Genomic DNA, 26,850 nt, shown 5'->3' on the forward strand with positions numbered 1-26,850 from the left:
GTGTGTTCTGTACTTTTGGAACAACAGTGATTTCCCAACTGATCAAAGGGCCAGTTTGCCAGTTACCCAAGATAATTTGTAAGTCCAGCATTGTCAGGTCATGCGATGTAATATTTACCTGTTTGGAAATGTACTGAAAATATTTCTCAAGTGAAAAATAAATATCAGTCTTGTGACAGTAGCTCAATGATATTCATGAAAGAAAGAAAAGCATTAATTCCACCAGCATCAGCTAGTAAATATTTAAGACAGGGCAACATTAATCCTAACATTCCTTTATATTGCTATATTACAAACAAAACTGCTCTTCAATATATTAGTGTACATTACAGTTGCCTATAGGTCATGTAGATCATGATTCATTGATAATTCTGCTTTTGTAAGTAATTGTCACTTGGGAGTTCCTAAACCTGTTTTGCCAACTAGCCTGTTCCTTCTCAACATGTCACTTAGAGTTTCTAATGCTAACGGATTACTGCTGCACAAATATGGCAGCCACCTCATAGAAGAACAGATGGATAATGTAAAAGCATTGGGCAAATACTTTTATTTCAAAGTTATAAATAACATGCAAAGACAATATTATGATAGAAAAAAAGGTTTAATTTATGGTTATTTTAAGACTCTAACTTTTGGTTTTAATGCAGTACATGTTGTGACAAACTGGTTGCTTATACATGCAATTTTTGGGGGAAGTTATCAATGGTAGGCAGGTAAGCATAGGATTAGGAGCATAAAGACAGAGACACAGCGTCTTCAGGCAAAAATACAGGTTTATTTAGGAAAACTCTTCCCAACATAAAGTCACTGGAACACAGTTCAACACACATTCATGACTTTTCCCCACTCTGGGGTCCTCACCATACAGGGTGGCTTCCACACTAAGCCAGAGGTGCCCAAAAGGCAGATCAGGATCTACCAGTAGACCTTCAGTTGGTGGTCAGTAGATCTCAAGACACAGTCAACAGCTTGTCTAAATCACCTATTTCATGCTTTTCATTCAGATATTTATTATTTAAAGGTAACATAAGAAATAGTTGTTTGTTAAATATAGCAATATACACTTTCCCATAAATCAGTATTTAAGTAATATTTTCCATGGAACAGAATGCTTACAATGCTTTTATGGATGTTGATCATAATGGCACAACATCACTAAAAGTAGACCTCGCATTAGTAAAGTATGGGCACTCCTGCACTAAGCCCTTCTGACTTTCCCTTCCCGGGACACAAATTCACAAGCTTCTGGCGAGGAAGGGGATACAAGTCAGGGTGGGGCATGGGTGGAGTTGGGTGGGATTTGGGCAGAGTCAGGGGAGAACTTGGGCGGGGCAGGAAGTTGGCCGGGAGGATGAGGATTGGAGTGTGCCAGGCAGGAGGACCGGCACACTCTAGTTACGTCACAGCTGAGAGACCTTCCTAACACTTAACTATGATTAAAAACTTTTCCACAGTACAGCCTTCCTGTGGAAAGTGAGCTCCAACATGTGAATTGGACCATTGGAATGGATTGCCTGTTCCTTTCAGAACACTAAAGCTTCCAGGGCCAGACTGCAATATCCTTTAAACATTTCCTGTTAAGTAATATCTCTCTTTCAGCGTTCATCTCCTACTAGGGAGAACTTAAAGGCAAAACACACATTTCTTTGGTCATTCTACCACAATGTATAGAATAACAAAAAAAATTCTGGATAATTCCATACATGTACTGCATCAAAGGGGTTATTCACCTTCCAAACACTTTTTTTCAGTTCAGTTGTTTTCTGATTTTCTACCATAAACAAAGACTTTTTTCAATTGCTTTCCATCTTTTATTTTTTACCGTTTTCCCAAAATTTTAGTTTAAAGTTCTTGTCTCTATTGTTTAGCCAGGCAGCTCAGTGAACCAAAAACATTTTGAACTGTTACAATTTGCTACATTTAATTGATACAATTAGTTGATACATTTCTCAGCAGTATTTGTGGAATATTAGCAACTATTGTATCAATTCTATCAGCTGCTATCAATGAGGCTCAGTGAGTCTGCTCCGCAGGGCTAAAGAAAACAAATGTATCAACTAGACGTATGAATTTAAAACAGAGTTGGTGACCCCCCCCCTTCCAGAGCTGCTTTAGAAGATGAAAAATTAAACTTTACAAATTCAATATTAGAAAAAAAATGGCCACAAATAGAAAATAAAAAAGTAATTGGGAAAAGTATTTCTGGTGAACTATCTGAAACCAACTTATCTGAAAAAAGTGTTTAAAGTTGAATAACCCCTTTAATGATTCTTTGCATAATTTGGATTATTATTTGTCTACATGGTAAAAAAACATTTAAACATTAACTAAACCCAGTGGGATTGTTTTGTCACTTATAAGGACTAATGCAGTTTATTTACCCTCAAGTACAAGTAACTGCTTTATTATTACCTATTTAAAGAAGGAAAGGCATCCTGCACATGGGGGTGCCAAATGTTAGGCACCCCCAAGTGATTGTATTTACTTACCTGAAACCCTGGGCCAGTGCTCCAATCAGCAAAAAACTGCACCGGCCCGGGGTTATACCAGTGAGCACCACGGAGCGCTTCTCTTCCGTCTTACACTTGAAAAAGTTGGCTATTTCGTTCAACTGTGCATGCGTTTGGCCCAGGAAATTTGAAGCAAGAAGAAGCCGGAAAAGGATCGATCCGTGGTGCTCACTGGTATAAGACCAGGCTGGTGCAGTTTTCTGCTGATAGGAGCACCGGTCTGGGGTTTCAATACAATCACTTGGGGGTGCATAACATTTGGCACCCTCAAGTGCAGGATGCCTTTCTTTCTCCTTTAAAAAAAAGTACATGCTAATCAGGGCCCAATGCCCATATAGGATTTGTCAAGAGAATATTTAAATTCAAATGTAGGGAAGATTGAAGCAGGTAGTACAGTGTAGATATTTTTCCTTCTAGGGGTGCACTGTTGACCTGGTAAAAGCCAGTGTTCAGCTATTCACAATGCCCATTTATTATAGTTTCTACTTAAATATACAAAACAAAGAGGAATTTGTGTTCTTTGTACTAGCGGTGCAGCCCCCCTCATCCCCACTCCGATGAAGATGAGCGTGGAGGGGTGGCATCACTGTGGCTGCCTCAGGTGGCCACAGGATCTAAACCACCCCTGGATGAGAGGAGACAACCCTTTTGATTCCCCTAAGAGTGGAGCATTTTGATTCATTTAAAGAAGGACTAAAGACTTGTTACATGGGCTTGGACCCATTATACAAAAATATTCAGTTCCCATAATTATCCAAAATAAAATATCTTTTTATTATATAGAATGAGGACAATTTTTTGTGGGTAGTGAAAATGTTAGAAAACAGTTGACAGATGCTGGTCTGTGGAGCGACCAGAGATAAAGCCAGTTTGGTCTGGAGAGATAAGATTAAATATGACCTTATTTCAATTCTTTGCTTGCAATTTAGCCAGACTTTAGTGATACAGGTCTGTATCATGAGCAACTCAAAGGGGTTTTCCTAGTTTTAGAATGTGTGTTATTAGTGTCCTGCCCATTTGGACTGGCAAGGGCACTCCCCTCCTAGACATCAGTATGCAATTAAGGTTCATATTGGGGAGTTTATCGCAAAAAAGGCCAAGTCATCTGAAAGTCTTCCTGATTTAAGCCACCTTAACTGGTCACTTGCAGGGTGATTGGGGGACTGAGTGCGTGTGTGGCACGATAACCCCATATAAAAAGCAATCTGGGTTTGCATCTCTTTTCTGTCTGGAGTACCAGTCTGCGGTAAGGCAGGGTGCCAGTTGTACTGCATTTGTTGCCATTACTACTTGGTCTGACTCTCTGTGTCAGCTCCAGCATACTGGATATGCAGCAAGGTCTTCTAAGGGAATGCACTCTACCCTGATCTCTACTCTGGCAGGTGTCATCCAAGGAACTAAAAACACAGTTTTCCTTGTCTATCTTTTCTAGAGTGTGCTATAAAAGGTGCTATTTTATCACTTAGTACAAACCATCATTAACTGGGTCCCTTTGCCCACCACACCAGGTTCACCAACCCTTAGGGTCCTGGCTTCTTCTTTATTGAGGCTAGGGTTGCCAATTTCTCAATAAAAGAGCAATGTCTGGAATATGCTGGCAGTTGTCAGTATTTGAGAAAGGGCGGGGTGAAGGTGTAAAGAGAACGCTCATGGGGTGGGTTCTGGACGATCAGAAACGTAAGATTAAGCACAAGTTTGCACAGATCAGAAGTGGAACAATTTGGGTATTACAAATACATTATCAAGTACACTAACAGTAAATTTGTAATACCTGCCCAAACCTTGGCTGGTATTTTACTGGCTACACTGAGGCCTGCCTATCCCTTTTTTAGAGCAATGATTACCCATGACACACCTGGGCCAATAGGAGGAACTTCTTCCCAGAGGGCATAGGCTACACGTACACCTTGGCACACAGTGCAGCAAATGGAGGTCACTGACCCAGGCAGCCAAAAAACTGTATTTTCATATCAAAATTTCTCATTTAAACCACTGCTTTGTTACTAGGGCTCTTTCGACCCTAGCAACTGATAGGTGCTCCAAACTGGATAGCTGAACAAGAAACTTAGTTAAAAAAAAAACTATAAATAAAAAAAAATGAAGACCAACTGCAGATTGTGTTAGAATATCAATATCATATCACATCATATGATAGCTACATCATACTGAAAGTACATTTTAAGGTGAACAACCCCGTTAAATGCTGGTATCACCCTGTATCAATTGGTGCCAAATTCTCAATCCAACTTTCCTTTTTTTTTTTGCTTTTAATGTATTAAAGTGTTTTCTGGCGTAAGGTACACTCCACCACCTTATTTTAACCAACGTCATCACGTTCATTATTTAATGCTTTATTTCTATAGTGCTAGTATATTTTATATTTCTGTGTTTTACGGCGCTTGTACATTATCAGCCTAGGTTTGCCACCTGTTCGGTTTTGACCCGAACAGTTCGGTTTTTGTAAATATGCCTGTTCGGGTCTGAACTTTCTATTCGGTTTTCAGCCTTATGACACCCGAACAATAATCTGGCCAATACTGTACATGAAAAGTATTTAAATACTAAGATACTCACCTTTCTTATTATTACAGAAACAAAAAAAAAAAACCAAATCAATCAAAAATAAATGTTTTTTTTCTAAATTAACATTGCTGTATTTCAGAGCTTTCTGGATAACTGATTTCTGTGTGATAGATCTCAAACTTGTAATTAAAGGATTGGACTTAATCATCAAGCTGAATATTGCTATAGAAAGGGTTGCTTAGTTGATGTTGATGCCCAGTTTTGAACTGGGCACCAACACTTTAAAACATTGGATTTAAATCCAGCCAGTTGCATCTAAGTGATGCAATAACCTTGCCCTGGTGTCATCATAACTACACCAACATCATTGTGCCCACCTCTGTCATCATGCCTGTTCCTACATCACTGCCCCACCCCCAATGTTATCTGCCCACCCCCTGTTCGGGGTTTAGCCATCAGCAAAGGTGGCGACCCTATATTAGCCACTGCCCCAATGCACATTACATCAAATCTGTATTGCATGATTTGTATCCCCATACTAAGGTCTGATTCGTCATGACATCATTTAGCTTCCTCTATGTTTTCTGGTGTGTGTGTGTGTGTGTGTGTGGGGGGGTGAAATTCAGTGAAACCATGCAAGCGCACGGAGAACATTGATCATATACGCAAGCACTGTGTGTCACTGAGCTGCCAGTATCCATTAAGCATTGGAGTCCCTTCTTGCGGATAATCTTTGCATAATATTTGCTGGGTTCTTCATGACCACCTCGGTGCTCGTCAATTAAAATAATTAAGCCGCTAGCCCACGCTCCATAGCAATGCAATACTCCCGCCGCACCGGGTCGCTTTCTTTGCATTCATCACTTAAACCCTGTCCCGCCCGGTTGCTATAGATCTGCAGTTTGTTTACTTCCGGTCAGATTCTAGTCAGACGGACGACTTCCGGTATCTCCTTGTTGTGTGAATACGGGGCTGCTAAGCAAGCTGTGTCTCGTAGTAGAAGAACCGGGGTGATGGCAACAGAGGAGGTGGAAGATCAAGTACCTGGTGGGTGACAAATGTCAAATCATTTACATGAGACGACTCATTCATTTTTGTAGTTCAGGGCTCTCTAAACTGCGGCGCCTTTAAATTGTTGTGTTGTACAATTCCCAGCAGCCTCCTTCATCTCACCCGCATGTAAACGTGTTTTAATCCTTCTCGATAGCTGTAGATATCTCATGTGCGCATCATTATTGTCATTTCCAAAATATCAGTGTTTTTAAGATGCTTATAATCAGTGCTACTTCATTACAATAATAATTCTACACACCAGTGATTGTTGTCTTGCTTTCCCTAATGGGATTGTAACGTCAAAAAAAAAAAGCAATTTAAAGTAAATAAAATATACTGTACAGTTGCTCTGCCTTGTTATACATTATGTGTTTGCGTCAGAAAGACAGCTATAGTGTATGTATAGCTGTTTATAGCCATTCAAGGTAAAAATAGAAGAAAAGGCACAGGTTACTTAGCAGATAACAGATAAGCTCTATAATAGAATACAATCATGTTCTACAGCAGTGATTATCTACCAGTAGCATACAACATGTTGCACTCCAACCGCTTGGATGTTGCTCCCACTGGCCTCAAAGCAGGTGATTATTTTTCAATTCCAGGCTTGGAGGCAAGTTTGGTTGTATAAAAACCAGGTGCACTGCCAAACAATCTCATTGTAGGTTGACAATCTACATAGGGCAGGCATGTCCAAAGTGCATAAACATCCAAAAGAAAAGGACGGCACTCCGGTGCATGGAATATACTTTTATTCCAGATTCAAACAAGGATCCAACGCCCTACGCGTTTCGGGAATCACTCCCTTAATCATAGGCCTATGATTAAGGGAGTGATTCCCGAAACGCGTAGGGCGTTGGATCCTTGTTTGAATCTGGAATAAAAGTATATTCCATGCACCGGAGTGCCTTCCTTTTCTTTTGGATGTTTATGTGAGTTTCAGCAGCGGGGACGCTGCGGACTGAGCACCCGATTGGAGCAGCTAACAGGATGTGTAAACTTGGAGCGGTCCCCTTTGATAAAGTCATGTCCAAAGTGCAACCCGTTTTCAAGTTTACAACGGCCCTCAGCCTCGATCGTGAAATTAATAATAATGAGGCCCCCCAGCACAGTGCGATCAGGAATCCCATAGCAGCACATTAGTGAAATGATCTGCCACTTGATGTATACTGCTGCCTGTGTGCTGAAGGTGTTAGCAATAGACACGTACTGGCACGTAGAAACACGCTGTTTTCGCATACTTCTTTAGGGCTGAAGGTGTCAATAGACATACGGACGTGCCAGTGCAGTAAACTAAAGAAGTATGGCGTCACTATGTGCCAGTACGTGTCTATTGCTAACACCTTCAGCACAAAGGCAGCAGTATCGACCAAGTGGCAGATCATTTCACCCAAATATTACCCAAATATTACTGCTACGATTACTCGATTTCAGTAATTTAATGTTAATGGTTCAAAGAATGTCGGGCTGAATGGTCGGCCCCCACACATTTTCACCTCACCAAATCTGGCCCTCGTTGCAAAAAGTTTGCGCACCGCTGACATAAGGGCTACCAAATGGCCAATCACTGCACTTATTTGGCACCCAAGAACATTTTTCATGCTTGTGTTGCTCCCCAACTCCTTTTTCTTCTGAATGTTGCTCAAGGGTTCAAAAGGTTGGGGATCCCTGTTCTACAGAGTGCATCTATTTTCTGCCGTGTAACCTGTGCTTTGAATGGCTGCCCCCATGGCTGCACAGCAGAGAGTTCATATAAACTATAGAAGTGTTACTAAAGCAAACACACCAGTTGTACCAGTGCAGAGAAATAGTACATTATATTTTCATTACTTTAACTTTTTGTGTTATTGTTTGTTTACAAGAGAGTTTATGCACACCGAAAACAGTTAAAATCCAAAAACTTTATTAATCCATAGTCATAGGCACACACAGCATCACACGTTAATCATAAGTATGAAGGGAACAGGCATACAAAGATTTGTATATATAGGTCCCTGCCAAAGTGACCCCTATTGGTGGTCTTCTAGTAATAATATAGCATGTTAATGAGTGGAAATACAAATTGATGAGAAGGTACATACCCCTTTAAGAGGGGGTGATATATTACATCTGTTGAACACACATGAGGTCTTTTGGATCTTAACCTTAAATACACGTTATCCATCTGGCCTCAAGGCCTATATATACATAGGGAAGAAAACAAAAAAAGGTTAAGATTATAGAAAAAACATGAAATTTATTTAAGTAAAATAAGAAATATCAAATCTAGTATTGAGGCCAGATGGATAACGTGTATTTAAGGTTAAAGGGGACCCGTCACCCCAAAAAATTATTCAAAATCCTATTTTATCACATTAGTCATGCAAAATGAACTTTAATTACACTATATAAATTAATTGAATCTTGTTTCCTTCAGTCTGAGAATTCATAATTATAGCAAGCAGGCAGGAGCCATTTTGTGGACACTGTTATTAAGGCAAGTCTTGCATCATCTCAGAATCTTGTTTGTGCACCAGAATGGGGGACCTGATGTCCATCCACATGCCCTGGCTACACAATTAAATGGTTAAGAGAACGGGGGAATGTTGGGAGAACAGTGACATCTAGGAAGTGCTGAATGGAAAGTGAAAGTAATTGTCTGCCCCACCTCTATGCCCATGGCATAGAGGAGGTGCAGACACTATTTGATTGACAGCTGAGATGTTTAAATGAGCTTACAACAGCTATGAATGCTTTAATAAAAAATAGAAATTGGATTTCATGTTTAATTTGAAAAATACTTTTATTATACAGATTTTTGTGTCTGGGTGACAGGTCCCCTTTAAGATCCAAAAGACCTCGTGTGTTCAACAGATGTAATATTTTACCCCCTCTTAAAGGGGTATGTACCTTCTCATCAATTTGTATTTCCACTCATTAACATGCTATATTATTACTAGAAGACCACCAATAGGGGTCGTTTTATCAGGGACCTATATATATAGATCTTCTTATGCCTGTTCCCTTCATGCTTATGATTAAGGGCGCCTGTGCCCGAAACGCGTCAAATGTGATGCTGTGTGCCTATGACTATGGATTAATAAAGTTTTTGGATTTTAACTGCTTTGCGTGTGCAGAAACTCCATTCTCTTGTGATTTAATACGGCATGGGACGCCAAGGGTGTCCAGCACCCGATATCACATCCATGGACAGCCTGCAGTGCGAAGAAGAATCAATATTACTATAAGTTTGTTTCTCTAGTCGGCCCTCCTGTCAGTGCAGACGTATGGGTTATGTCCAGGTTCACCTCTGGAGGCAGGACAGAAGAATTGGTCTCTTGGCCCCTCCCTCAGGATATATAGGCTGGCTCCACCTCTGTTCCTCAGTTCTTTTGTCCTGCCTTGGAGGTGAAGGATAGAAATCTCTCTGCTATTTTTTATTTTAATTTCCTTTACAGATGGAGGCATGCAATGCTGTCTCCCAACGTTTTGCCTGTTCCCTCCTTGCTGGCATATCGCAGCAAGTGGAATATTGACCACATATTCATTGAATGCTTTAGTGCGGTGTACAGCACATGCCTTTTCCATTCTTGTTGGCATATTGCAGCAAGTGGAATAGTGCCACGCATTCCTTGACTGATTTTGTGCAGTATACAGCACTATGCCCCATCCTTGCTAGCATATTGCAGCAAGTGGCATCAAGAGGTCTGTATGGCTATCTCCTCACAGGAATACCTGTCCCTCCTTGCTGGCAGTTGCAGCAACGTGGACTGGGTTTTGCAAAGGGCGCTACTTCAGCCAGTACCCTTCTAGGTAGGCAGCACAATCCCTGTTAATGCCTCACTTCAAATCGCCTGGTTCCTTCCTTAAGGGCGCGTTCCTCAGAACTAGCAGCACCCTTACTAGGATTAAGCTGCGTACGGAGCGCGCCTTCCGACAGTGACGTAATTTCAGTGCGTCTTAGGTTGGCGCGCCTAGCTCCCACACATGCGGCTCTCCGTATATGGCGCAGCGTGATGACGTCATCGCCGCCATTTTGTCCCTTCACAAGCGCATAGCTACACGGAGCGCAGCGTGCTCTCCACCTTCTGGCTCTGTTCCAACACAGATAAGCTGCGCACAAAGAGCAGCATTCCAGCATCTCACCAGCTTCCATCTGAGTACATCTGGTAAAGGCATTATATTTCTATACTATGGAGAGATCAGATTCTTTAAAAGAACTGAGAGAGGATATACAGGCTGCAAAATCTGTTAAGAAACCAGCTAAAAAGCCTGTAAAAGGGGCCAAGTGCAAGAAATGTAAGCATACACTTCGTAAGTCAGAATCCATATACTGTACTGACTGCAGCCCCATGGAGCCGCCCATCCTGTCTCCTCAACAGCTCACAAGTAACAATTCACCCTTGTTGGAATTACACAGTAATGATAATTCTTTGCCTCATACACCAACAACAGGCAGCGCAGCACCACAAGTTCCTCCACAACTAGGGGAATTTTTAGAATGGGTAAAGACTGCACTTCAGCCACCCACTTTCCAACAACATACCACTAAGCGCAAGGCGCTGGACTCCCCACCTGATGTTTCAGATTCTGAGGCAGGTCCTTCCTCCCACATAGATGCCATGTCCTGTTTGGACTCAATTGCACCAGAATCAGGGGGGTTGAGCTCAGACTCACAAAGTGATTCAGACACTGAACAGCCTACTTTTGCTAAACCTGATATTTCAAAGAAACTCCTGAGGGAGATGATGGCAACTTTAGAAATAAAAGATGAAACTGTGACAGTCTCAAAGGCAGATAAGGTGCTGGGGGTCCATCAAAAGAAATCCCGTGCATTTCCTATTTTTACATCCATCACTAAAACTATTGATACAGAATGGTCACAACCTGACCGCCGTTTTACCTTATCAAAACGTTTTTATGACACCTACCCTGTTCCTGAGGAACAGCGCAAAGTATGGGATAAACCTCCTAGGGTAGATTCGGCCATTTCTCGACTCTCCAAACAAACTACACTACCAACTGAAGAGACCGCATTTAAAGACCCCATGGATAGAAAATTAGAGTCTTCCCTCAAACGAGCATACTCTCAAACGGCAGCAATCCTCAGACCAGCCACAGCGGCAGCAGGCCTTGCTCACACAGCTAGACATTGGGCACAAGAAATTGCCCAGAACCCTCCTACTTCAGCGCAGGAGTTAACAGGGGACATGAGTAGACTGAACACGGCCCTTTCCTTTTTAGCCGATGCAGCGTTAGAAATTATTCGGCTAGCAGCAAGATCTTCCGCAAATTCGGTGATGGCCAGACGAGCTCTCTGGCTTCGTCACTGGTCAGGGGATACCGCCTCTAAGAATAAGCTATTGAAACTGTGCTATACTGGTGAGTCCTTGTTCGGCCCTGACCTCAAGCAAATCATTACAGAAGTCACAGGTGGGAAGAGTACTTTCCTTCCACCAGGAAAAAGAGGGCGCATGGATCAACCCAACAGATCCACCAATAGGCGGACATGGTCCACTCCTACCCGCAATTTTCGTTCCTTTCGCTCACCTAACTTTCGTAACACCGGCTCAGACCAAGGTGCAAGGCGCAATAAGACGCAGTGGCAACAACCGGGTAGGCACAGGAAGCCTCCCACCACTAAACCCACCTCTACTTGACTGCCCCCACCTCGACCCAGCATCAAAAGTAGGAGGTCGATTGTCAAACTTCCTGTCATGCTGGGAAACTCACGTCCTAGACAATTGGGTTCTGCAAATTATCCAGAATGGCTACAGAATTCATTTTACCAAATTGCCTCCAAGAAATTTTGTTCCATCCGTGGTGCCTGCACACAAACATCAAGCCTTACGACAAGCCGTCCTGGACCTACAACAATCACAAGTTATCGTTCCTGTGCCACACCTTCAAAAATTCAAGGGATTCTATTCAAATCTCTTCCTGGTCTCAAAAAAAGAGGGATCCTTCCGGCCAGTACTGAACCTCAAGAGGTTAAATCTATTCATTCACAACCAAAAATTCAAAATGGAGTCGATCAGGTCGGCCATAGCTTTCATGGAACCCGACTGTTTCCTGACATCGATCGACCTCCAGGATGTGTACCTCCATGTTCCCATCCACCCCAGTTCTCAACCCTTTCTCTGTTTTGCAGTCAACGACCAACACTTCCAGTTTGTGGCTCTCCCGTTCGGACTTTGTACAGCTCCAAGAGTGTTTACCAAGGTGCTTGCACCATTGATCGCTCACTTGAGAACAATGGGGATTCATGTGTTACCATATCTGGACGATCTCCTACTCAAAGCTACGACTCAGGAGCAATCTGTCAGGGACACGGAGATCACCCTGCAAACTCTTTCACAACACGGTTGGTTGATAAACCACAGAAAAAGCTCACTTCTTCCTTCCCAGAGCATAACCTTTTTGGGTCTCCAATTCGACTCCCAACACCAGACGGTACAACTTCCCGAGGACAAGATCAACAATCTTGTCAACACTACCACCAAACTTCTACAACAAACCACAGTGACGGCCGGCGATTGCCTTCAGCTCTTAGGGTTCATGGTATCCGCTCTCGAGGCAGTTCCATTCGCAAGATTTCATCTGCGTCCTCTACAACGCAATTTTTTACGATGCTGGAACAAAAATCATCAGGATCTTCAGCAAGCCATTCCCATCTCTCCTCACACCAAGAGCAGCCTTTCTTGGTGGACCGACAGAATGCACCTACAATCGGGCAAGAGTTGGGCTCCAGTCAAGTGGGAAGTGGTGACAACCGATGCCAGCCTGTTCGGCTGGGGAGCTGTTTATCGCGAACACACTCTACAAGGTCGCTGGGACCCCCAAGAGTCCCAACTTCCAATCAATGTACTGGAACTTCGAGCAATTGTGTTGGCCCTTCAGGGCTGGTCCAGCCTCCTCCGGGCGCACCCAGTCAGGATTCAGTCAGACAATGCCACGGCGGTAGCCTACGTCAACAAGCAAGGGGGAAACCGCAGCAAACAGGCGATGCTACCAAGATCCTGACATGGGCCGAACTCCATGTTCCGGCCATCTCAGCGGTGTTTATTCCAGGAGTCCTCAATTGGGAAGCCGACTTCCTCAGCAGACAAACACTAGACCAGGGGGAATGGAGTTTACATCCGAGGTATTCTCCCAAATCACCAACAAGTGGGGGGTACCAGACATCGATATTCTGGCATCCCGACACAATTTCAAAGTTCCATGTTATTGCTCCAGAACCAAAGATCCCAGAGCAGCGTTCACAGATGCGTTAGTGATTCCCTGGAACTTTCACAAGGTTTATGCTTTCCCACCGCTTCCGATTCTACCCAGAATCATTGCCAAAATCAAACAGGAAGGGTCGACCACTATCCTCATTGCTCCGGACTGGGCCAACAGACTGTGGTACTCAGATCTGATCAGCATGTCCATTTCCAGACCCTGGAGACTGCCCATGCGGTCCGACCTTCCCCTGCAGGGACCAGCACGACACCCCAATCTGCCTCTGTTGCGTTTGACGGCCTGGCACTTGAAACCAAGTTGTGGTCCAAACGGGGGTTTTCCCCAGCGGCTATAGATATTCTGCTGCAAGCACGTAAAAAGAATACTGCCAAAGCTTACTACAAAGTTTGGAAGACGTTTATTGACTGGTGCTCCAACCGTCAGCAGTCATGGGAAAGTAGCATGTCACAGATTATTACTGACTTCCTGGCTGCAGGTTTTGCAAAGGGTTTGGCACCTAGCACTCTTAAGGCTCACATCTCTGCCCTCTCTATTCTATTCCAAGTGAAATGGGCGGATCATCCGGATATTCAGCAGTTTTTTCAAGGGGCATTGAGGGCCAGGCCTCCCTTTACCCCCTTGGGATCTGACGTTGGTTTTATCTGTCTTACAAAAGGAGCCGTTTGAACCTCTTCCCAGCTGTGACCTCAGATGGTTGACTCTTAAGGTTGCCTTTCTCATTGCGATCACTTCTGCCAAGAGAGTGTCTGAGATAGCGGCATTGTCTCATAAAGAACCTTGGCTGGTTCTTCACAACGACAAGGTTGTCCTTCGCACTGTTCCTGGTTTCCTCCCTAAAGTCGTCTCGGCTTTTCATATTAATCAGGACATTGTTCTTCCCTCATTCTGTCCAAATCCGCATAATGACAAAGAAAGTCAACTTCACAAGTTGGACGTTGTGAGGGCAATTCGGATTTACAAACAGCGAACGGCTGGTTTTCGACGATCGGATTCTCTTTTGGTTTCCTACTCACCTACACACAAAGGCCTAGCTGTGTCCAAACGCACTATTGCTAGGTGGCTCGTAGAGACTATCAACCAAGCCTACCTGCTCAGCCACAAACAGAAACCATTCAGAGTTGTAGCCCACTCTACCAGAGCACAGAGCACCTCGTGGGCTCTCCAGAATTTAGCTACGCCAGAACAAATGTGCAAGGCTGCTACATGGGCTTCGCCCAACACTTTTATCAAGTTTTACCAGTTACACGTTTTTGCTTCTACGTCGGCCGTGTTTGGCCGTAAAGTTTTACACACTGCAGTTGCTGAGAGGCATGTCTAAAATTCATTTGGCTTAAATCAGGCTATACCCACCCAAATTATTGAGGGACAGCTTTGGAACGTCCCATACGTCTGCACTGACAGGAGGGCCGACTAGAGAAAAAGGGATTTATACTTACGATAAATGTTTTTCTAGTAGGCCCGAACTGTCAGTGCAGTTAGTCCCGCCCAGGCTGATTTTAGTATGGGTCTGTGGACTCTATTCTCGTGTCTCTCTGTCTCTCTATACTCCTACTTTTGTCTCTTGACCTTCCTTCATATCTTGCTGTCTCTTCAACCACCTCACTGAGCTTTATAACAGAACTGAGGAACAGAGGTGGAGCCAGCCTATATATCCTGAGGGAGGGGCCAAGAGACCAATTCTTCTGTCCTGCCTCCAGAGGTGAACCTGGACATAACCCATACGTCTGCACTGACAGTTCGGGCCTACTAGAAAAACATTTATCGTAAGTATAAATCCCTTTTTAACTTGGAGCTGGCCAGGATTTACAGTTCAGTTTGGTGACTTGAAAAGAGAGTGTCCATCTGCACAGAAACCTAAACAGCCAAGAGACATTGTAGTTACGACATGGTTATTATCCTAAATAGATTGCTATTAATTTGTGCTCTTGAAAAACCTAAACGTGACCATAACTTTTTAAAAATAATTCTCAGTTTTACCCGATGTTGCTTAGAATGGAAGATCTCAAAATGGAGCTCCATTACTAAGGGACTGTGAAAAATATCTGTATAAACCATACTTCTGATGTAATCTATCTCTGTAAATGCTTAGTATTACCGAAGAAAATGCATAGATTTCTCTGCGTGTGTAGTAACAGACATAAGTGTGATCGGCCTGCCACTGTGGGCACAGAGCAGATTTTGTCTCCATGTGCACAGCAGATGCCATTCATACCATTTCCTACCCTCACAGGGCAGCAGCATGTGGGATTGAGATTTCCAGCATTATGTGACATTATTGTAAAATTACTTTGTGTTGTGATGTAGGCAGCGCTACTCTAACACAGTTTACATTTTGTATTCATTTCTGTTTTACATGCCTTTTTTAAATTTGCTTTTTGTTCTTCTGTTACATATTGAAAGTTAATTCAAAGCTGAACATCTCCTTATGTGCAGCTCCAGAATTTTACAACACAGATACATTTGACCCTTTTTTACTGCTCTGGGATTAGTATATGCATGGCTCTGGGACTTAGTACCTCTGCTTATTGGGAAATCTGGAGGGGGATATATTCCCTTTTAAGGTCAAAGTCATATGTGATGACCCTATCTGATTAAGTTGCTCTAATACAGTGTTCCCCAACCAGTGGCTTGTGAGCAACATGTTGCTCCCCAACCCCTTGGATGTTGCTCCCAATGGCCTCAAAGCAGGTGCTTATTTTCAATTCCAGGCCAAGTTTATGGCCAAAAACAGAGCCTCCTCTAGGCTGCCAATCCACAAAGGGCTACCAAATAGCCAATCATATACTTTATTTCGCACCCCTAGGAACTTTTTTCATGCTTGTGTTGCTCCACAACTCTTTTTAAATTTGAATGTGTCATATGGGTAAAAAAAGTTGGGGACCCCTGCTCTAATAAGTCATATGGTTAATGGTATTAGCTGTTACTTATTATAGCCAACAAAGGGCAAATGTGACTCATGTTTGTTTTGGTTTGTTTTAGATTCGGGTGCTTTATTTACATTTGGAAAAAGTAAGTTTGCAGAAAACATTCCAAGCAAGTTCTGGTTAAAAAATGATAAGCCAGCTCACATATCATGTGGGGATGAACACACTGTGTTGGTAACAGGTGAGTGAAAGGGTACTTTACACTTTGTGTTGAATGCTTAAAATTTGAATGTTATGTCAAAATATTGTAATAACTTCACAGAACAAAGCTGGTGCATTCACCAAGGTCTGCACTGCCTAGGAACCTGGTGCTGGTATTCTAGGGTGTCAGAATAACTATCTACAGACAGAGTAAATCTGATTCTTAACAGCTATAGCTATTTTGAAAAGGTGTTATATTGCCCCTTTAAAATAGCTGTTCTTTGACTTATTCACTTCATATGTGCTTTATATGTGGGCCAAATAATCAGAGTTTGTCCAATATGGTCGGTAAGGAAGTAAGATCTGCAGCCCCCCTCAATCACACATTTGGTAGTGACTCACAATCCCTAGATTAGAGGCTTTTGCAGAGAAATTTAGAGTTTCAGTGGGATTACACCATGGTCTATCAAGAATGCCTACCTAGTTGGCTATACATAACCAGTTGATCAGGCAATAAGGCTTACTGAGAAACCAAATGTGGCCATTGCTTTAAAAACTAGAGCTTGATTAACCTTTCAGTGACATTTGGCTCCATGCCACCAATCTTATATTTATTCCATGCCCTATTTTTACTTTATTTTTTCTACCCTTTTGTTATTTCTTAACTATACATCGGCATGACTGAGATCCTGGTCAGAGTATTGGGACGGTGTAAGTGCGGCTGGGCTGAGGGCTTTTTAGGAGGGCTTTTGAACAAAACCAATGATGCATTCCCAATGACAGATTTCTTGTAGTTATAGGTTCATTCCAGCATCACTTTAAAAACAGCTGTCATTTGTTTCTGAATTAAATACTTTTGTAAGATTATATTGTTTTACTTTTTTACCCAGGAAATGGAAAACTCTATGTGTTTGGAAGTAACAACTGGGGACAACTGGGTTTAGAAGCTGGAAGTGCTATCAGCAAGCCAACCTGTGTAAAAGGTATAACTTGATTCTTGTCCAGGATGTTTCCACGTGTTCTAATTTACCACCACTATTGTAGCAATAAAAAAATCATTTTGATTTAAAGTGAACTCTGGGGCTATTGACATGAAATTTACACCAGATGTCGCTAAGAACAAAAGTAATCCATACATACAAAGAACTCAAAACAAAGTGGAATGATAAGTATTGAACATGCTTACTGAAATTTATTTTATACTTCGTATAAAAGCCTTTGTTGGTAATGATAGCTTTAAGATGCTTCCTGTGTTGAGAAACTAGTTCATAAAGTAGATTTACACTGATTAGCGTTTGTTTTTTATGTATATCAGTTTGTGTGGTGGTTCCCTGGATGCTCCGTCTCTGACATCCTATATAGATTCAATATATTGTGACGTATGGGAATCACGCACAACGGCAGGTTAACTGCAATTCAGCTTTTTATTGTTTTACCACACTACATGTTTCAGGCACTCTGGCCCTTTTTCTCACTTCTTTTCACACTTCTTTTTCACATTCTTCCATACAAACTGTCTTCGAATCTTGAAGGTTCCAGGGGCCTCTTCTGTGAACTATGATCTTCATTTCTTTACATAGATTTTTAATTGAATTCAAGTAGGGTGATTTTCTTGTCCATACTAGCATCTTTATTTTCTTTATCTGAAACCAGTTGAGAGTTTCCTTGGCTGTGTGTTTGGGATCATTGTCTTGCTGAAATGTCCACCCTCGTTTCATCTTCAGCATCCTGGTAGTTGGCAGCAGATTCTTATGAAGAATGTCCTGGGAACATTTCTCCATTCATCCTTCCTTAAAGGGATACTGTCATGGGGAAAAAAATCAGTTAATAGTGCTGCTCCAGCAGAATTTTGCACTGAAATCCATTTCTCAAAAGAGCAAACAGATTTTTTATATTCAATTCCTGCTCAATTTATATTCAATTTTAATTTCTCCAAGTCATGTGACTTGTGCTCTGATAAACGTCTATCACTCTTTACTGCTGTATTGCAAGTTGGAGTGATATCACCCCCTCCCTCCCCCCCCCCAGCAGCCAAACAAAAGAACAATGGGAAGGTAACCAGATAACAGCTCCCTAACACAAGATAACAGCTGCCTGGCAGATCTAAGAACAGCACTCAATAGTAAAAACCCATGTCCCACTGAGACTCCTTCAGTTACATTGAGAAGGAAAAACAGCAGTCTACCAGAAACCATTTCTCTCCTAAAGTGCAGGCACAAATCACATGACCTGGGGCAGCTGGGAAATTTACAAAATATCTAGCCCCATGTCAGATTTCAAAATTGAATATAAAAAAATCTGTTTGCTCTTTTGAGAAATGGATTTCAGTGCAGAAGTCTGCTGGAGTAGCACTAATAACTGTTGCGTTTTGAAAAAAAAAACAACAACATATTTTCCGATGACAGGATCCCTTTAAATAATATAACGTCTGCCAGTACCATATGCTGAAAAACAGTCCCACACCATGATGTTCCCACCTCCAAATGTAACTGTTGGTATGGTGTTTTTGGGGAAAGGTGCAGTGCCATTTCTCCTCCAAACATGGTGTGCACAATGATATCCAAAGAGTTAAATTTTGGTCTCATCTCACCAGACTATATTCTCCCAGAATTTCAATGGCTTGTCCAAATGTTGTGCAGCAAATTTTAAATGGGCTTCAACATGTTTTTTCTTCAGCTTCTTCATGTTGTTTTTTAGTCTTTCTGAAGTTCTCCACAAATGTTTCTTGGCTCTTGGACAACTCACTCTGATTATTCTTTTGACTCCTTTGTCAGAAATCTTGTGAGGAGCACCTTGTTATGGCCAGTTTAGGATGAGATGATGTTCTTTCCACTTCCAGATTATAGCCTCTGATGCTTAGAAATACTTCTCTAACCAATGCCATCAGTATGTTTTGCAACAATAAGGTTGCAAAGGTCTTGAGAGAGCTACTTGCTTTTACCCATCACGAGATGTTTCTTGTGTGATACTTTGGTAATGAGAAAACTTTTAATAGACCATCAATTAGGACTAAACCAGTTGATATTAATTTGCATTGATAGGGGGCAGAATTGCTTTTTAAATACTGACAGATTTCAGCAGGTTGCTTGGCTGTAGTTGACAACATCAACTACAGGAACAGAGTTAAAGTCTTCTTAAATGGTTCTCTTTTGATTCATGAAGCAGGCCTAGCAGATGCTGGGGAATGGAAATATGGCTTCATAATAATAAGTAGCTATGAACCAGGCCTTCATAGTTGTCACAGGAGTTTCCCATCTTGGATTCTCTTATAAGTGTCTGCAACAATCACATTCTTAGTGTGCTTTGAGCAGCTGATAAGAAGCTAAGCTTAGGGTCATCTCAAATCATCAAGAAGAAAAAAAGGGTTTGCCTGTCGTATAAGCTGATGCTAGTTATTCTGGTTTCTGAGCTGTAATGTATGAGTAATTATTTACTGTTCAGCCTCAGCCTTATATTGTGATATTTATATTCTGTATACAGTGGCGTAACTAGATGTTGCTGGGCCCCACAGCAAATTAATTTTAGGGCCCCCAACATATCCAGTGTTTGTCCTGTTTTACCAATATATGTTGAAATTGCTCATCAATGAGAGCCTCATGGGGCCCCTGTACCTCCTGGGCCCCCCTGCAGCCGCAGGGTCTGCTTCCTCTGTAGTTACGCCCCTGTCTGTATATACAGTGTATTAAGGTTTGATCCCTAAGCTTGGTAACTGACAGCCGCACAGAGCATGTGCAATGCACCAGCAGAAAAGAAGTTGTGGTGCTATCTTTGGAGGCTCAGAACTTTACTGCTAAAGGGCTGCAGTTACCTTGGGCTGGTACAGAAGCTGAAATATACTGTACAACATTTCTGCCCTACTTCTTTATCCTTGAAAGCACAGTTTCCTTTTTTGTAGATAATTTAGGCTCATTTTAGCCTTACCACAACTTTTGCCAACTAGTAGGATAAAAATACAGAATTAGCAATTCATTCCTTTCAAAATCTTTTTTTCCTTTTGCAGCACTAAAATCTGAAAAGGTTGTGTTTGCTTCATGTGGAAGAAATCACACATTGCTATACACAGGTAATTTATTTACTTTATTATATTAACCTGGAGAGAGGTTGCAGTATTGATAAAAGATATGATAAAAGATACATATCACCTTTATTGCCAATAGTTCAGCCTACATATTTCTCTCTTTCTCTCTACCAACATTATAGTGTTAATGTATTAATAATAACAGGCAATAATTTTTTAAACTGCTTCTGACAATTAATTGACATGAATAATTTATAGACTATAGACAATATAGAGACAATTTCAGTAACAGTATCTACATTGTTCTGCAGAATAAATCCTTAAAAAAAATTGCTTTGTTTTATCTTTCACAGAACAAGGAAAGTTGTATTCCTCAGGTGGGAATAGTGAGGGACAGCTTGGCCTAGGGGACACATCAGGAAGGACTAGTTTTCAAGAAATTTCTTTTTTTAATACTCAATATAAAATTAAACAACTCTCAGCTGGCTCAAATACATCAGCAGCTCTTACTGGTAAGTGTTTTGACTGTAGACACTAATAGCCATGCCCCTCATATTATTTACAAATTGCTATCATTGTTTTTTGGACAACAGCCAACATGGTAAGATATTGGTATATACTATAATAGGTTAATAGAAGTTTTGGGTTTTTTAGTCTTTCCATGTTTAAAAGCATTGTACATGCTATTTCTGGTCGCACCTATCTGAAAGCTTTTGTGGAATGCTGCCGGTTTCAGTGCATCTGCTTCTCTTTGCCTTTTCATGATCTTAACTTAAAGTCATTATGATTTGAAAATCTAATCTGAATAAGGCACTGAATTAAATATAGTAATCAATCATCTAACAAAGATAACATTACATGCCGTATATGTTATGCAGTAGTTGTTCTCATGCCGTATCATCGCCATTTGACAGTTTTACACATTTACTATGTACTTCCATATAATTATATTTCAATTAAGCATCTGAAATTGAAACATGAATTTGATGTGCCATGCCTAAGGCAATAATGTGACTCTAAGTTATCTGTGTCCCACTGTATTTCTGATTATTTTGCAGTGGATGGGAAACTTTTTATGTGGGGAGACAACTCAGAAGGTCAACTGGGCTTGGAGAAAGAAGCAATCTACAGTACTCCTCAAAAAATCGATATTGGAAAACCCATCTCTTGGATTTCCTGTGGCTATTACCATTCAGCCTTTGTAACGCGTAAGACAATAATAAGATTTTGGGTTTAACTGAATACAAATAATCCAAAAAAAAAGATGATTTTCTTTTTATATTTTCTTTTTCTGATTTTTAGAAAAGAAGACTTCTCCCATACTACTGCTTATATAATTGCTTAATAAAAACAAAAGCATATGTTTTATGTCATAAATAAAGTTTTAGCCTACTGCTTTGACTTACCCATCTGCAGAAGGAGGCTGTCAAACTCCCTCATCTACCTAGATGGATACACTGAACAGCAGGGAGAGAGAAATTTCAGACATCAATTAAGCTCCATATCTTTTGTGAATGCCTCCTTACTACTTCATTCATTTGCATACAATTAATCCTATTGACAGCTGTTAGGATTAACATTATGCATATCAATGTGGCCAGCAGACATATGCTCTGTAGTACTGTCTCTTCATTTTCTCTCACTGTCTTCACTTTGACTTCCTCTCTCCTCGTTGCATAAGTCATGTACTCAGGAATCAGTTAAACCTTTACTTTCAATATAAATACAACCCAAAGGACAAACTTGTAAAGCATTATATTGGCAAAAGTATTTATGCAGGCCTGTTTGGGTTACCATACATGTATCCGTATTAAGTAGTTACCTGCCAGTGTTTACCCAGTTTAAAAATTGAGCTTTGTTAATTACTTTTTCTATTTAGTCCTTATTTTCATTATTATTATTAATAAAAACAATAATAATTAATTGGAGCTCTGTGGCTCCGTAAAAGCTTTGTACAATTGCAGTTCATAAGGAGCAAGGTGTAACTTAGGCTGGAATGTTGTAAGATCTCCTCATATATGACACCTCTGTTTTACTAACTATGACTTTATTTTTGCTTATTTTTATAGAAGATGGGGAATTATATACCTTTGGAGAACCTGAAAATGGAAAACTCGGTCTCCCCTCCGATAAGCTAAAAAAACATAAAAAACCTCAGCGTGTTTCAGGACTGTCTGGAAAAGTGAAAATAGTGTCCTGTGGTGGGGAACACACTATAGCAGTAACGGGTATGTAATTACAATATTGCTTTTTGCAGTTTCTATAATTCTGTCATGTATTTGATATTTTTTTATCTAATCTCCAGTGCTGGTCTAGTTATTTGTTTCAAGCAAACAAAAGCTATAATGTGAGTGAAAGTGGGAATTAAAGTCTAGTATTAACATTTTCAGTCAGCAGTAGTGATCTTTAAAGACCTATCTCAGATTGGCAAATGTTGATGCTCATGAGTCCACCATCAGGAGAACACTGAACAGCAATAGTGTGTATGGCAGGGTATCAAGCTTCAGTCCTTTAGAGGGACATAAGTGAGCTTGAGAGAGTGCAGCTGGTTAGAGGGATGGAAGACATTATAAGAGTAGACTGTCAAGGTTGGGTTTTCTTTCTTCTGGGAAAAATGCTTGTGAGGGGACATGATTACACTTTACAAGTACATTAGAGAACATTATAAACGTGTGTGTGTGTGTGCCATACTCTGCCTGTCCTATGCTCCCCATGTGTGTCATACTCTGCTTGCCTTATGCTCCCTGTGTGTGCCATACTCTGCCTGCCCTATGCTACCTGTGTGTGCCATACTCTGCCTTCCCTAATCTATACCCTGTGGGATGTGAACCTGGTAGGGTTTGTTCACATTTTGAAATTGTTGTTAGGGGCCCCTAAGGTGTTCATATGCTGGGGAGGGGGCATATGGATTTAAGGGAATGTTGTTATCATATATTTAGGGGTATGACTTATAATCTTGACATATGAGTGATATCCCTGCAGTGAACACCAACCATTTGGTTTTTGGTGTGTGACCACCATTAATGTGGACATGGTCTTAAAAATTCTTGAGAAAACATGGGTGTGGTTTAAAAGGGGGTGTGGTCAACACTGGCTTCTATTATCAGCCACACTTCATAGGCCAGAAAAATTCCGTCCCTCTGTACCACAGAAGTTGGACAGCACTCGACTAGAGGAAAATAACTTTCATTGAAGCAGTGTATGTGGTTCTTCACAGTGAGGAAAATTAGGTTGTGGGTGATGGCTGATTCTGTTAATACTTTTAAGAGGGGCTTGGATGTTTTCATGGATAAGCATAATATCTAAGGCTATTGTGATACTAAACTCTACAATTAGTATATATATTGTTATGTGTAGTTGGTGTGTGGAGTGTGTGTATGTATTGACGCTGGGTTTCATTTGGAGGCGCTGAAATTGATGTACTTTGGTCTTTTTTTAACCCGATTTAACTATGAAACTATGTTAAGTTGCAGTTATTGCTGCACAAAGCGATCACAGCAAATACTGAGTGAAAGTAAGTGAATACTGATTCGCTTACTTTTGCCACACGCAGATATGTTATTTGAAATTTATATTTCCAATAAATACATTACCAAATAGAATATTTTTTGTTTGATTTGTTTAACTAGGGTTTCTTTACTTTATGGACTTGTTTGAAGATAAGATGATGTCTTAGGTCACATATAAAAATGTTTTTAGTAGTAAAGAATGCAGGATAAGGAGGAAATTAGCTATAATCACTAAACCTACTCCTGATACATCCAGGATATAGAAACTTAGTAAATAAGCTGAATTAACATGAGATGTGCTTCAATTGCTGTTTAAGGTCCCTAGGGGCAGACATACTGTCTGCGGCCTTATGATAAACCAGTAGGGGCTGTGATTTAATGTATTATGGGGTTCAGCAAACCTGTTGCAATAAAGCAAGGTTGTGGCAGTAAGGCATCTGGCACGCAGGACATTTATTTGTTTGTGCATAGACATGGGACATTTTGACCATTTGTCACTGCTATTATTAAATGGAAAGCCGTTTCCAGCTAACAGGAGAAGGGTACATGTAAGTAATTATAATCACTGGGGATTTTTTGGTACCCCTAGTGATTATACTTTTCTCTTCTCAAATATCAGAATATGCTGTGAGGATAAATAACATTATAACTATAAATCTGACTCACCCTATATAGCCAACATTTATGGCATCTTCAGAATATTACAAGAACACAGAGATGCATGGATATATAGTTAATTTGGGTTGAAAAAAGGCAATAGTCCTATCAAATTCAACTCTTCCAAATGGCCTCCACCGCATATGTGTTTGTGTGTGTGTATATACAAGTAGAAATATCCTTTAGTAAGTCTTTATTGGCGCATGGTGCATCAACGCGTGTCGATCCACTGGGTATCAAAACGAGTTGATGCTCCGTGTGACAATAAAGACTTACTAAAGGATATTTCTACTTGGCTGCCATGCTTGTGTGTGTGTGTGTGTGTGTGTATATATATATATATATATATATATATATATATATATATATATATATATATATATATATATATATATATATATACTTCATATTGCAAAATCAAAGGGAATTTTTATTTCTCAACGTTTCGGCTCTCTAACTGGGGCTGTCTTCAGGAGAGCATAAATGTTGAGAAATAAAACTTCACTTTGATTTTTTTGCAATATGAAGTCCTTGGAGTGCGGTTTGTTTGTTTACTATATACTAATGTGTTGACCAGCACCCAGGCACTGGGGATTGTCATGAGTGCACTTGTCAAGCAGTGTGAATATATATATATATATATATATATATATATATATATATATATATATATATATATATATATATATATATATATATATATATATATATATATATATTTAATTTAAATAAACAATGAAATGCAGCTCATCCCTTCCCTTATGTGCACGTGGTCAGGCTTGATATACAAAATTTTATATATATATATATATATATATATATATATATAGACAAATACAAGAGGTCATCTGCACTCAACCCGTTATCAATATATTTATGACAGAGACATTTTGTGTATACTGCTACTGAAAAATGCCTTACCCTTTAAACAAAACAGGGATTGTTTGTCCATATATTGCAATATATTTAAGCTGGCCAACTACGTCAAAGTCATCCCATATCTGGCCAGTCCTACGCTCAATTTTCATCGGATTCATTAAATATATTGCAATATATGGACAAACAATATATATATATATATATAAAATCTTCATCCAGCAGAGCATTCCATAACTTTACTGCTGTGATAACCCCACCTTATAGTAAATTCAGTTCCTCAAATCTAAAGTGGTGGCCTTTGTTTATTTGTGCTTTTTTACATGAAAAAAGATCCCACACTGTCATTAATCTCCTCTAATGTACTTGTAACTATTATATAGTAATCATTTCCCCTCACAGGCACATTTTCTCCAGAGAAAACAACCCCAACCCTGACAATCTTTCTTCATAGTTTAAAGGAATAGTTCAGTGTGAAAATAAAAACTGGGTAAATAGATAGGCTGTGCAAAATAAAAAATGTTTCTAATATAGTTAGTTAGCCAAAAATGTAATGTATAAAGACTGGAGTGAACAGATGTCTAATAAAACAGCCAGAATCCAACTTCCTGCTTTTCAGCTCTATAACTCTGAGTTAGTCAGCGACTTGAGGGGGGGCCACATGGTACATTTCTGTTCAGTGAGTTTGTAATTGATCTTCAGCATTCAGCTCAGATTCAAAAGCAACAGATATGACCCATGTGGCCCCCCCTCAAGTCTCTGATTGGTTACTGCCTGGTAACCAGGGTAACCAGTCTGTGAAAACCAAGAGAGCTGAAAAGCAGGTTCTGACTGACTTGTTATACATCAAATCACTCCAGCCTTTATACATTGCATTTTTGGCTAACTAACTATATTAGAAACATTTTTTATTTTGCACAGGCTATCTATTTACCCAGTTTTTATTTTTACACTGAACAATTCCTTTAATTGTTCTGTTTCTCTAACCAGTTTAGTTGTACGTCTCTACACTTTCATATTAATATCCTTCTTAAGCAAAAACTGCACTGCATGAGGTGAGGCCTTACCCAGGGAGCTATAAAGAAGCAAAATTATGTTTCTTCATCACTTGAGATAATGTCCTTTCTTATGCAGGTATTGAGTATTAAAGTGTAAAACATATAACATCTACACTATATAGCACAAGCTGTTTGAATTCAACAAGGGAAAATATCAGTTTTGTATGTTGTCCCATTGTTTGCCTGGCTTTCCTTGGATTAGTTCCAATGCCCGAACACTTTCTAGTAGGAAAACTGTCTCCTAATGACCCAACTAATTAAATTAGTTTAGAAGCGCCATTGGGGGGATGGCCTGATGTGAATATCATTTGCATGATATTTGAGCACTATATAAATATTTAGCTTTTTTAGCTTTGGTCCTTC

At 40.4% G+C, this 26,850-nt stretch overlaps 1 protein-coding gene across 1 annotated transcript in view; it reads left to right on the forward strand.

The window, feature by feature from the left end:
- Window positions 1-5,649: 5,649 nt before the first annotated feature.
- The window catches only part of rpgr.S (retinitis pigmentosa GTPase regulator S homeolog), a 51,131-nt gene continuing 29,930 nt past the window's right edge, over window positions 5,650-26,850 (forward strand). Inside the window, 7 exon segments of the mRNA NM_001095673.1 lie at window positions 5,650-6,080; window positions 16,284-16,409; window positions 17,260-17,352; window positions 20,370-20,432; window positions 20,741-20,899; window positions 21,446-21,595; window positions 22,457-22,615. Coding sequence (NP_001089142.1) covers window positions 6,047-6,080; window positions 16,284-16,409; window positions 17,260-17,352; window positions 20,370-20,432; window positions 20,741-20,899; window positions 21,446-21,595; window positions 22,457-22,615 — 784 coding nt within the window. The 5' untranslated portion in view covers window positions 5,650-6,046.

This window comes from Xenopus laevis, chromosome 2S (genome assembly GCF_017654675.1).
Source record: "Xenopus laevis strain J_2021 chromosome 2S, Xenopus_laevis_v10.1, whole genome shotgun sequence".
NCBI lineage: Eukaryota > Metazoa > Chordata > Amphibia > Anura > Pipidae > Xenopus > Xenopus laevis.